Source organism: Nasonia vitripennis, chromosome 2 (assembly GCF_009193385.2).
Source record: "Nasonia vitripennis strain AsymCx chromosome 2, Nvit_psr_1.1, whole genome shotgun sequence".
NCBI lineage: Eukaryota > Metazoa > Arthropoda > Insecta > Hymenoptera > Pteromalidae > Nasonia > Nasonia vitripennis.
Genome location: NC_045758.1, coordinates 14,433,499 through 14,446,964, shown reverse-complemented (window position 1 = coordinate 14,446,964; position 13,466 = coordinate 14,433,499). Strand labels below are relative to the sequence as shown.

General features: G+C 33.6%; 2 protein-coding genes across 3 annotated transcripts; both read right to left on the bottom strand.

Moving 5' to 3' along the window:
• Positions 1-3: 3 nt before the first annotated feature.
• Positions 4-3,474, bottom strand: LOC100119271 (sulfotransferase 1E1). The gene is made up of 6 exons (XM_001603020.6): positions 2,343-3,474; positions 1,837-1,936; positions 1,553-1,748; positions 1,327-1,453; positions 791-885; positions 4-688 (listed from the first exon to the last, which is right to left on the bottom strand). The coding sequence occupies exons 1-6, from the start codon at positions 2,548-2,550 to the stop codon at positions 383-385; spliced, it is 1,032 nt and encodes a 343-aa protein (XP_001603070.1). The 5' UTR covers positions 2,551-3,474; the 3' UTR covers positions 4-382.
• Positions 3,475-3,576: 102 nt separating this feature from the next.
• Positions 3,577-13,134, bottom strand: LOC100679688 (zinc finger protein 37). 2 transcript variants are annotated; one of them, XM_008203887.3, is made up of 7 exons: positions 12,306-12,963; positions 7,678-7,800; positions 6,331-7,584; positions 5,961-6,245; positions 5,626-5,856; positions 5,370-5,551; positions 3,577-5,291 (listed from the first exon to the last, which is right to left on the bottom strand). In XM_008203887.3, exons 1-7 carry the CDS (start codon positions 12,438-12,440, stop codon positions 4,973-4,975), a joined length of 2,529 nt encoding a protein of 842 aa, XP_008202109.1. In that variant the 5' UTR covers positions 12,441-12,963; the 3' UTR covers positions 3,577-4,972. The 2 variants fall into 2 exon arrangements, with proteins under 2 accessions (XP_008202109.1, XP_031778909.1); XM_031923049.2 differs by lacking the exons at positions 3,577-5,291; positions 5,370-5,551; positions 5,626-5,856; ... (1 more) ...; positions 6,331-7,584; positions 7,678-7,800 and adding exons at positions 8,137-11,029; positions 11,269-11,412 and having other exon boundaries at positions 12,306-13,134.
• Between the last annotated feature and the right edge of the window lie 332 nt (positions 13,135-13,466).

Here is a 13,466-nt window from a genome sequence, read left to right as displayed (position 1 = left end):
TTCGTTCAATTAATTTATTTTACTATTTTTCATATCTCAACAATTTTACAATATATTACTCTCAAGATCTAATAAAGAAACATTTTTGAATAGCATCTTATCCTAGGCTGGGCTGATAATAATCAATTGAAAAATGAATAAAGAACTATGCGCTAATATAGCTTATCTAATTCGCTCATTGTAAAATAAAATGCAGTATTATATAAAGTAAAAATAAAATTGTTATTAATCGTAGTGCACTAAAATTACATTTTTTAAATAAAAACTGCATTTATACAAAAAAATTAAACACGCTGATATAACCGTACATTAATAACTCATGATATTAATCATCTGTGTATCGAATTGCCCATTGGTGAAAAATGCAAAAAACAGATTTATTTTACAACCAATTGTTATTCATAAGGGGAAATTCAAGATTGGTATCTGCAAGATTCGATCGAATCCATTCATCCGCTTCAACTTCGAGTTTTTCATCAAAATAATCTCTCCAGCCGCCGTTTACACCTTTTCTTATGAATTCGGATCCTTGCTTTATAATACCACAGTCTTTTAATTCTTGCGAATTAATCATTGGATTGTTGCGAAAGTTTTGAATGTTCAAATGACTTTTCAATTTTGCTATTTGATCGGAGGTGTAGCTTTTTCCAAAAAAGTTTGAAACTCTTGTGATTACATCGGGCAAATTCTGGAAAACACACCCGATAGTATCGGAAGTATATATTAAAATTTTGCAAAATAAGTTATTCTTCTAATATATAAGCAAATTTAATTCATAACAACATAATACCTGTTGCAGTTCTTCGTAAAACAAAAATAACAAATTTTCATTTTTTCGGTTAGCCCACGCTTCTTTCAAATGTTCCCAGTAAGGACTCCATGGGGCTGAAAATTTTTTTTAATTCCTTTAAAAAATATTATTCACTGATCTTATATATTTAAAATGTAATGATACTTGTAAAGGATTGAGAATCATGCATCCCGTATCGCATACCGCAATTATAGATTGTGCAATATTATTGCATGATGCTTATGAAAACATCGATTACCAAAAATTAACCTCATAAATTTAGAAATCTCTATTTTTGAATTTTTTACGAAACACTTGAGCGCCGTCGGGAATGACAATAATAATAACACAGCGCAGGCTCCGATGTCGTTATTGTTAGTTCATCTATCATTATCTGCATGCGGATTGAATTATAAGATGTTTTATAAACTATAGTATTTTCAAATCGCATTTATATCGATTCTCGATACAGTTTATCAGGGATTTTATCGTACGGTAAGTTCAGGATTCGACTCAACATAAAATTATAGGCTTACTTAAATCATTCCGAAAATAGTTCCAAAATTTTGGGAAATCTCCTTCATATCCTTGTGTTCTAAAGGCTTGGTTCAACTTGAACCATGACACGGCAACGTCCTTTGGATTTCTTGCCACGTAAATTATCTGTACAAAAGAATAATAATAATAATACGTTAAATAATATTTCAAAGTATATACACGAAACCATGTGTTATTTAAAAGATACAAAAAATATGTGCATACCTTACACCCACTATTCAAAAGATTAGGCAACAAACTAAAAGGAAAATGAGATTTAATGAATCGCGGAGATGGCAAACTGGCTAGAACTTCATAACCGGGTTTTGCAATTTCTTCACACAATTCTTGTTTTTTCAAATCGTCTTTATTCATCTCTAACAACTCTTTCGTCACTTCTGGATGGTTAAACATGCTAAACCTAAAATCATTTTTTTATATTTATTATGCAGCACAATATAATAGCGCCGTTAATTATAATTACAGCAAGTTTTAGAAGTATGCTTTACTCTAAAAATGGAAATCTTTCCGCCAACAAACGTGAATTCGCTGTATCGAAATCCAAATCGTTTGCAATCAGCCACACAAGTTCTTGGGTCCATGTGGTTCCTAGCGAATTAAATGTAATAATAATACATTACTCGATAAACATGATTCGAGTTTGAAAAATATACAGGTGTGCTTTTTTCACAACATAATATGTTATTATGTTATCAACGCAAAGCTATGAAAAGTATAATTTCTGAAAAGAACCGTTACCCGCAACATGGCAGTTGTCGATCGCGTGAAGTAATTATTTAAAACGGGCGTTTTGATTGAAGTTTGATTGATTTTTCTTTTCGGGTAAAGTGTATAATGTAGATACGCGTTTTGTATAAATTATTTCGTCTTCATAATCACTTCGAACGAACGTTATACTTGTCGAAATGTCAGTATTATATATATAAATCGACGGAAAATCTGCATAAACGCAATATACTAAATGTTATATTATAGCGTTCGAAAACATTATTACCTGAACGTGGATAGGACATGACCCAAATATCCGATGATCTGACTTGAAAGTTGAAAAATCCTTTTCCCTGTTCTGTATACCTATGTGGAAAAAGCCAATTTTTCTTACCAACTTGCACCCAACCGGTTCGTTCGCCTTTAAAATCTTTTAACATTTCTTTAGTTTTTCCAGCATCCAACAAACGGTACTCTGGCATTTCTTGATACATTTTGAAAGTTTCGTTTTTTTTTATTCGACGATCACAGCGTAGTTTTTACAGCTACAATTATACATAAATTTTAAAAAAGCGGTAACAAATGTTTTTCTAACGATCAATACACATTTTTAAGGTTACAAGTAGCCCGACTACTTGCTTTCTTTTTCTGTTCAAAAACTTAACAACTCTCGACTGTACAGGGCTTGTTGGAACTCTCGAAATATCACAAATTGTACATTTTGTCACTAATCGAAAGAATAAAAACGAAATTCCGATTTTCGACGAGTAGCGGGATCCTCCGAAGCGTACGGTTTGAAACCTAATGTCAATCTGCGACAATGTCAAGTAGCTGAATTTTACTGACGGAAGGTATTCAGGCCAACAGCGACTTTCTCTCACTACTACTCTTTTTTTCACGTTTTCTCTTCCAATTCTTCACCTGGATTATTCGTATTGAAATTGCGTCTACTTATTCATACAACGTACTTTTGGTCTTGAAAAATATAAAAAAATTTCGTACACATTTCAAGAAATACAAACGTATTGCTAAATGTTGATGCATTTTTCATCCAGTGAAATGCGTTTACCAAGTCGCTAACTATATTTTTTTCTCACACCTGGAACGGGATGCGTATAAGACAAAATGTGCTATATACATCGCGGGAGAAAAATTGAAACCATCCCAGGATGTTTGCTACCCTTAAACTGTCTTCGATTTTCGGTGGCAATTTACACGCGATAAGTGATTTAAGATTTTTTTGTAGATACGTAAAATATTTTCAGTATTTCTGGAAACGCAGACTAAACAATTGATTATTTCATTTTAGATTGCAATATTGGCATGCGTGCTGAAATTAATTCAACGACTTTCTTGGAGCCCAATAGAAAAGGGAGTTTAAATACAATTTTAATACATGTTTTTAAACCTGGATATTTTGCAGTATGTTTTATTAGAATCGATCATTATTTTTACTAAATAATATGCCTTGATCGAAATCGGGATTTATTAGGTATGAGCAAGAAATTAAAAAATACATATTTTTTGCAGGTTTTTTTAATAGGAACTTGAAAAAATACAAAATTTTCGTTACAAAATCAGTCTTGGATGGATTTCTGTTATGCCATTAAAGCGTATAAAAATATGTATATATAGACTTGTTTGTATTTTCTCAAACATGAGAAGTACAAATTACAATTATGCAAAATTTTGAAAATTGATTAGAATATTCGTTTACATACAAAGAAATTTTAGGCAATAGCCAGCGCATTACGTTTGAAGTATAAGTTACACAGTATAGATGAGTATAAAAATATTATATGCTACTTATCACTAACTTAAATCTGAAGCTCGTACGGGAATGATTTAAATTGACGTGATTCATAAGCATTATTAATACTAGATTTGAGCTGCATCTTGATTCTATTTCGCTACAATTATAATGTGAATGACTTTAATCCTTAAATTTACGTATTTACATTTTCAACCGCGAAACAAACGTGTTCAAACGTAATCCCTTGCTCAAATTAGATACAAAAAAATCAAAACTTATTGAGAAATATAAAATTCATTATTCTTTAATTTATTTTAAAAAATTAATTTACGCTTAAAAAATAGTATCAAAATATTCAAGTAATACGCAATATATGCGTAAATTATGGCACATCGTGAAAGCTTTCCGAAAATATTGCTTTGTCCGCATGTTACTTTAACTGAAATTCTATTATTTCATGGACAACAATCATACAATTATTAAGAATATACAGTCTCTTTCTTTATAGTCTTATTAGCTCAAATAAATAATTTTTTTTTTTTTAAGTTTATTTAAGTATTCGACTACCTCTTTAAGTATTGTCATTTATTTAATTAATCGTCTGTTAGTATGGTTTAAAAATGAATTTGCTTATTATATATTTGGTCTTTAGAAAGAAATAAAAAAGATTCTTATATCCAAACAGAACAAAATAATTCAAGAATAAGAAAACAAATTTTTGATACTGCTTTGTTCATTTCTCGATTGAAAATACACTCAATCAGGAAAAAAGGATTAAACGATTACATTATTGAGTACAAAGTCAATGGTAATATAAATATGGCAAAACCTACATATTTGTAAAAATACGCCATAGGATATATAAAGAAATTTCTGATATTATAGCAAGACGAAATTGATCATAAAGAATAATATACATATAGATTAAGATTTGTAAAGAATTATACCTTTATCATAAGGCAATCATATTTTTGGTTAAAAATGGAAGAAATGCACTGATGCATAATAACTTACTCTACTTATAAAAATTTGTTATCTATGTATATACAAAATTTGTTCTTTTAAGGCATTCAATATGCTGAGATGATTAAATGTTTGTAATACTTGAAATTATTTCTATTGCTTTTGACAATGGAAGATGGAAAAATTAAAAGTATCATAACTCAAAATTCTTTCGATGATAATATGTTTTCAACTGCAGTTGTACTGTTATCTTTTGATTGTAGATCTTTCGCTGGTTCTTGAGGTACAGCCTTAGCGGAATCATTATTCGAGGTTTGACGATTTTGTTTTGGTGCAGAATTATTATGGTTTTCGTTTTGTATACTTACTTTAGCTGTATTATTTTTTGAAAAACTTATCTTTCGTTTTGTTAGTAAACTTTGTAGTGCAGGGTTTGCCAAGAATTTCTCACAACGTTTAGCGTGAACTTTCATATTGTCATGTCGATTGAATCCTTTTTGACAGCCAGGGCAATTGTACCTGTTGTACAAAAATGATCAATAAATAAGTTAAGAATAATTTGGAGGAAAAAAATCATCGTCAAGTAGTTCAACTTACGTTATGTTACTATGAACAGCCATATGTGCTGCAAGATGTGACTGCTGAGCAAAGGACTTGCTACAACTATTGCACTTGTATTGTCTGATTCCTTGATGTTTCAAAATATGTTCTTTCAATATGTGGGTGCTTTTATATACATTGGGGCAAATGGGGCATACAAATTTTGCTTCAGAATGGACCTGTATTAAAAATCACCATAAATAATGCTGTACAAATTTTATATGAAATAAATAAAAAATCCAAGATGACTTACACTTTCGTGATTATGCAGAGCTTTCTTTGATTTGTAAACCTTGTTGCAAATTTTACACACATAATCTTTGGTATGAACGTTCGCATAATGTCGTTCAAGGGCGTCTTCGTGTAAAACATAGGTTGAACAGAGTTTACACTTGAATGCCTGTTCCTTATTATGAGTGATTCTGTGAGCCTTCATCCTTCCTTTCGAATAAAATCCTTTACCACATATGTCACATTTAATATCCTATAATAAATACATGGTTTTAATTAAGTATACATGATGATTATGTCAAAAGTATGTCGAGTTTAGTGATTTTTATAATTTTTAAAATAAACTTAAAAAATTACCTTTTCTTTTTTGTGAATTAGTATGTGATGTGCAAGAACTTGCTTACTCGAGCTTGCAAATTCGCAAAAATCACATTGATAAGGTCTTGCACCTGTATGCGTATTAAGATGTTCTTCAAGTAATGTAGTTGAATTATAACATTTATTACATATATGACACTGAAACGGTTTAATTTTCAAGTGACTTTTTCTGATATGACAACGAATATTGCTGACTGTTAATGTTGAGAATTCACATGCTTTACATAAGTATGGTTTCATATCCAAGTGTCGCCATATGTGAACCTAAAATTTTAATTAATTTTTTAATATCGATTTAATTTTACTCTTATCTAAAGTGTTGAAAAGTATAGTGAAATAAAAAACTTACTTGGCATTTGTCAAGACGTGGATAAACAGTATCACAAAGTTTGCACTCGAATTTGCATTTATCAAGGGTATTGACATTTTCATTAACTTTTGCTTCGTCAACTCGAGTCATGTCAATTGAATAAAGTGTTTCAATGTCCTTTTTTTGTTGATCAGTCATTAACTCGGATATCTTGGCAGATTTCCCTCCACTAGAGAGACGCGAACTAACATTTGATATAGAGCGATTTCTCTTGAGAACTTCAGTAGATTTTGGTAAAGCAACTGAGTTTTCTTTGGCGGGTAATTGCACTTCAAGCACAATTACTTTTTCAGTAGAGGTAGTTAAATTCATATCTTGCCCTGAAGTTTGTACTATTAAGGTTCCATCCATTTTCATAATCTCAGCTTCATCTCCTGGAGCAGGACTAGTAGTCTTGGATTGGTTTGTGTTCATTGTTTTTGGTTTTTCAGGCTCAGGCAATTGTTGAGAGTTGCTAGATATCCAAACTATTTCTTGAGCTTGAACGATTTCACTGCCATCTGCCATTTCAACATCCTCAAGTCGTAATTGATTATTGAACGATCCCGTTTTTAGAGGCATTATAATGGAAGTATCGCCTGGAGAATTAATTATGGTTCCTTCAAATATAACATTATTTTGTTCTGCATCTTCATCAGAGTTTTTGGTAGTAACAACTTGTGTCTGATTAGGATTAACATTTTCAACATTTGTACTTTTATTCTGACATTGAGCTGGTGTTTCAAAATATTTATCAATAGTTTTTTTTGATTGCTTACTATCGTTTTTTTTCACTATATTTACAACTGATGATGATGCTTTAGATCTTCTATTAATTTTTTTATCATTCTTTTCAGATCTGGTTGATCGAGATCGTTGAACTTGATTTTTTAATACTGGATCCTTTACTGAATCTGATGTAGAAGTTTTGTCGGTTTGCGAATTTTCATCATTTGGAACGGGTTTATCAGATGCTTTTTCTTTTTTAGAAATTTGATTGCTAGATTTTTTATAGTTATTGGCATCCAAATCTTGGATTTCATTTGGTATGTTAGCTATTTTATCATTTCCAACCTCTTTTTCTTGTGGAGCCATATTTTTTTCATCTTCTGCAGTATTACTTGAGACTTTTGTTTGATCTGATTGCAATGACTTGGCTTTGGGTTTTTCATTACTAATTGGTAAAACATTCTCTTTATTAGACTCTCCATCACTTTCAAGATTATCTTGAGATTTTTCATTATTGCTTGCTCCCTGAAAAAAAAAATAATATGTTAGTACAGTTATTTTTGCAGAAAACCGAATATAAATATAGTGTATATTAATCATGTTTTATTTATAGTTTACCTCTACAGAAGATCCCAAATTCTTTTGAGTATTATGGCACATGTTATGAAAATCACATAAAAATTCTATTGTTCCCAAGCATTTCAAACATATTATTTGAGGTAGTCCATCATTTGGCTCGATCTAAATTTAAAAATATAATAAAAAAGTATGTAATAAAAAATTTAATTATTTTATAATAATGCAATACATTGTTCTGAACATGTGGTAATAATAGGTGAGGATTCATTTAAGGTATAGAAAAGTAATTTTTTCCATTAAAAAATATTGTACCTTTATTTATATCAGTATGACAAATGCTAAGGCACATTATTTAAAAACATAGAAAATTTTTTATTTATTTTATAATACTATTTACTTGCTATTTGAGTAGGCACATTTTTTAATATTTTTTAATATTTTATACTTAAATGATATAATTTTTGAACATTAGTTCAAGTGTGAAAAAAAAACCACTGCTGATCATTAATAGTATTTTGTCATATTTTTTTAAAGAAAATCTAAGGTATAAAACACATTATTGCCTTGTAATACATAATATCATATAAACTAGATGACCTAACAACATTTTATTCATCACTTGATTTGCTTTACCTCACTTATCATGAAAAATACGAATCGTGTAAAAGTTATAATAAATTTGAAGGTTCATATAAAAAATCTAGGGTGGCGGTAGCCATCTACAAAGTCTTTCTATTTTAGTCTTTTACAAATATTTCATTACTTTTTCATTACTCGATGATATGAAAGGCACTTGAATTATAACAGCTACGTTTTTTTTTATATCAATATCAATATCTAGGCACGAAAACATTGCCAAGTTTTTGGCTTACCAACTTTAGAGTGTTCCTAGAACATTTAACATGATTCTCTTGTACTTGACTGGTACAAAAGTCTTTATTTACAGTTGTAAAAATATTTATAGACATATTTTGTATGTATATATATTTTGGAAATTTAACGCTTTTACAAAATTTGTAAAAATACTTGAAAAATACTTGAACTTATTACCAAATTGAGTGACTTTTGGAAGCCCTGAATTCAGTTTCATCTGAATAAATTTTTCATCAAGTGATATCTACTGGGATAATATCACGCATAGCTTACAGCTTCATAATATATAGTAATAAGAATAATTTTAAACTGTTCAAGTAATGCATTAATACGCACTTGATAAAATAAAAAAAAAAACTGGCAATAATAAATTGTAATAATAGGCATATAAGAAATTAGATATTACAATAATAATATAACGTCTTAATAAACAAACAATCTAAGACTAAACGCAGAAATTGGAATCATGTGGAACATCTTGCTGTTGCAACTAGTTATAAAAAAAAATTAATTACTAATGTTCAAAAAACGTCATCCAATACAATCACATAGTCTTGGGAGCAGATCCTCAAGTGCAACTATACTTCTTTTATTGAAAAATTGTATTGTCACTGTTGGTAATTCAGTTTGCAATTTGTTTCAATTTCAATTTGCAATCATTTTCTTCATCAGGCATCAGATGTCTTCTTCGATGAACTTTCATGTTATCTCGCCGATTAAACATTTTTCCACATTCAGGACAAGCGTGAGTTTTTTCCTCATGAACATGACGATGAGCAGCCAAGTGACTTGCTTGTGCAAATGCAGCCCCACACTTTTGGCATACATGTTTGCGCACTCCTTGATGCTTTAGCACATGTTCATTCAAAAATGCTTTTGATGCATATCTGTTGTTACATATCTTGCATAGAAATGGTTTTGGATTACTATGTTGTAACACATGAGCTTTATACTTGGATGCAACTTTAAAAGTTTTATTGCAAGTTTCACATGTGTATGTTGTTGTATGACGAGTTTTTATGTGCTCATTTAAAACCGATAAACTTGAGTATAAATTGTAACAGAAACGACATCGAAAATTACGTCGATCTTTCATATGGACACTGCCAATATGACTGAGTAATCTCGTACGATAAGGAAAGATTTTGCCACAATATTCACAAGCTAAATTTTGTGGAGGCATGTGTGATTTTACATGCATTTGTAAAGAAACTTTATGATGATAACTTTGATCACAATCTGCACATTGATAAGGTTTAACACCTTTATGTACATTATTGTGTTCTGCCAAATCAAATTTAGATCTAAATCTTTTTGGACAGTGTGGACATGAAATAGGTCGCGGATTAGTGTGCGAGCATCGGATATGCTTCATGACATCTGATTTACAGACAAATTTAGCTTGGCATAAAATACACACGTACTGTTTTATACCCAAATGAGTTTTTACATGCACAGTGCACTTATCTTTGCGCTCATACATTTTTCGGCATAGTTTACAAACATAGCTTACTTGATTATTTACATTGACTTGTTCAACATTTTCATCAACATGAATTTCTTCGCCATCCATTTTGAAAAGTTCTTCTGGATTTCGAGCACTATTAGCAATGTCCTCAGCATTTTGTAACTTGTCAATTAAACTGCGGGTTTCATCTTTTGAAGTATTAGGACTGACAATATTATTAACAAGGTTATTTACTTCCTCGCTAGTTCCGTCTTCTAGGAATGTAACAATAGATTTATCAACCAAGCAGGATCCTTGATCAGGAAAAACTTTAGCCAATACCGTTAAAGATTCCGTTTCCTGCTTTTTGCACAGTTCAACAGTGAAACTTATGTCTTCAGCATCATTAGTGCGATTTGTAGACTCCTTGACAGAAACACCAATACCAGGTGCATTAGTTATAGCAGATAATACTTTATTCAAAGTATTGGTAGGAATCTGAATTTTGTTATTTTGATCCACTTGATTTTTCTTTCCAGCATTTTCATTTGCATCAGAAATGGATTTAGAATTTGTTGTACTATCTACAGTATGATTGTGACTTCTCAGTCTTTTCTTTGTTATAGCGGCACGTTTGGCATTTTTAACATTATTATCTCCTTCAGATACATCTATACTCTGCCTACTTCGCAGTCTACGAGTAGTTGTTGTAATTTCTGGTTGCTGTATACTCGAAGAAACTTGCTTGTTACTATCGTCAACTCGCGATTGCCAAGGTTCTTTTTTACTATTGGAAGATTTTGATTGATTCTGTTGGCTACGAAGACTTCTTTGTGACTTGGTAGCATTTTTTGAAATTACAGATGAACTGGCATCTTGAGCAAGTTCATCATTCAGGGGGTTGAAATTTTTATCGCTATTATTATTGTTGTTGTTAATATTATCTGAAACATTATTATCTAGATTTCCCCCAGTGTTGTTTCCCTCATTGATGGTTATATTATTCTTAAGGCTAGTCGATGTACTTGGAGCAGAATCTTGAGATTTATTTTCTTCAGACTTATTTTCCTCCTAAAGAGAGATCAAATCAGACGTTTGAATGGGTACCATTAAATTTGTCATTATTGGAACAATATTTGTACAGTTATTAAAATTATTATTTACAACCAAGCAACAAGAATAAAAGAAACATTTTTTAGTGGTTAGTTTAGATAAAAGCAAAAATGTAAAATTTAATTACTGATAGATTAGAAACTGTACAATTTGTTCAAGGACGGTAGAGCAGTAGATTGATTAAAGCACAAACTTACAATGTCTGACAAAGGCGGCAGATTGTACTGATCGCGCAACAGTTGCTGTGTGCGTAGACACTCCTCTTGGAAGTCGCAAACGAATTCAAGTTTTCCCAGACACTGAACGCAGATCGCCTTCGGCAGAGGGTCCCTCTCATCTATCTGCGATTTAAAAAGAATAACTGAGATTCTGGGCCAGAGGACTTGCGCACATTTTTAGATATCCCAATGGACCCCGAAGCGTTTTTAGTGTTTTTTTAAGCAATTTGAATTTGTGACCCAAGATATACCACCACGCACCTTTACCCTACTGCTCTACAAACATGGTGTTCAAACCGCAGGTACCCACACAACACGTCCAAAGAATCTCAAAATACCTTTCGCTTGTGTCTTGTGTCAATGCAATGAAATGGCAAGATGCGATGTTGTTTACCAATGCAATAATTGTTGAGTAAAAAAAAAAAAAACGACAATAAAAGATACCAATTCGCAGTGACAGTGCCCAAAAATTAGTCTTGTTTATTTATGTGTTGCGAGAGAAATGGGAAACAATGGGATAAGGCATGAGTGTCAGAACAATGGTGTTGCATTAATTTGAGAAAAGTGAAGCATCAGCGCCCATAGTGTTGGCGGCGGCTGTAGCGCAACAGAGCAGCCTCCCGCATGTAAACCCCGCGGTCCTTCGAGCCAAAAGAGAGCTACATTGCGGCATCGCGCGTGCCACTGTATACCATTTAGAATGATGGGAAAAAGAGCGTAAGTGTATATTATTATGCACCCAAAAGCTGATGGACGCGATGTAGCTGCCAGAACTCGATCGCGCGAGATAGGGGACCAATAGATACACAAGGACCGCGGGATGCTGCGAGGGCCAAGCGTTAGAATGCCGCAAATAAAAGTACCTATATACAGCCGTGGGCCGCGCGGCGGCACAAGTCGGAAAAACGCTCGGGCGCGCGGCCAACGCGTGCCCGCGGACCGGCCATTTTTCTAACCCCCCTCTCGGGCAGAGAGTTGCTGTGTGCGAAAAGATGTGTTGCGCTTGGGCTACTCACCAGAATGTTAATTTTCGAGCGGATCTTGAAGTCGAGGAAACGCTTGGTGCCCTCCTCGCCGAAGACGTCGATGTAGATGCTCTCGGAATTACCGCAGAGCCTGCAAACCTGGGCTTCCTCCTCCACGAGCTCCATTTTTGTTTACCTTCAAGGCTGCCTGAACAGGCACTCGACTACTTGAAAGAGAGAGAGAGAGAGAGAGAGCAGCGTGCTCGGCAGCTTCCACTGCTACTAAGCTGCTGCACTCCGATCGTTTTCTCTGTCTGTCTCTCTCATCCGCGTCTCCCCCTTTCCGTTGTCACCACACGAGCCGCGTGCGACGCGTCCGCCTCAACAAAGAGAGCTCCGAAACACGCTGGAGGACGAGGAGGGCTGCTTTGTTCCGGAGACGCTCGCCGATGGAAGTATATTATCTGCTGGCACTCGCGCGTCTTGATTTTTCTTCTTGAATCCTGCTCGAGAAGGTTAACCGAAAACCGAACGGACGATGCGAACTTGCGAAAAACAATTAGTAAACTGAAGTGGAAAAAGCGGCAAACGAAAGAAAACTGTGGTGGCCGATCGGACGCACCCACGCACCGCACGGGGATGCAACCGCGTTCTGTGTGGGCCCCTCGCGCTCGCACTGACTCGCAGTAGTGTCAGGGGGACGAAGCAAGAGAGGGGAGGGAAGCGTTCTCTCTCCTTCCCCCCTTGATCCTGTGGCTGCTGAAGCGACGGCGTCGCTTTTCTATTGTAGCTACGCGTGGTCGGCCAATCCTAGTCCACGTTCTTTCCACTGAATCGGTCTGGGCTCTTCTGCGCCAATCCGGTCTGCGTAGGAGCGATCGGAGACAATGAAAAGACACGCCGGCAAATTCTACTTTCAATGTTGTCGAAGAATTTGAATTAATTTTTAACAGTGACTAGCGCATTTTTCTTCAATGTTGATAGATTGCGTCGAATCCGTGCCGAAAGAATAATACTTATAACTTTTGCAACTTTTCATAGAATTTTACGATGAAAAAGTAAAAATGCCCTTGTGGGTATGTTCCGATACGGGAACGGTAAGTAAATTTGGCAACAGCGCAGTTATTCGGTGTACGACATTTAACGTCATTTAACGTCTTTGAAACGGTCAGGTTCCGCATAGGTATGTAAACACATCAGTAATCAGCTGAT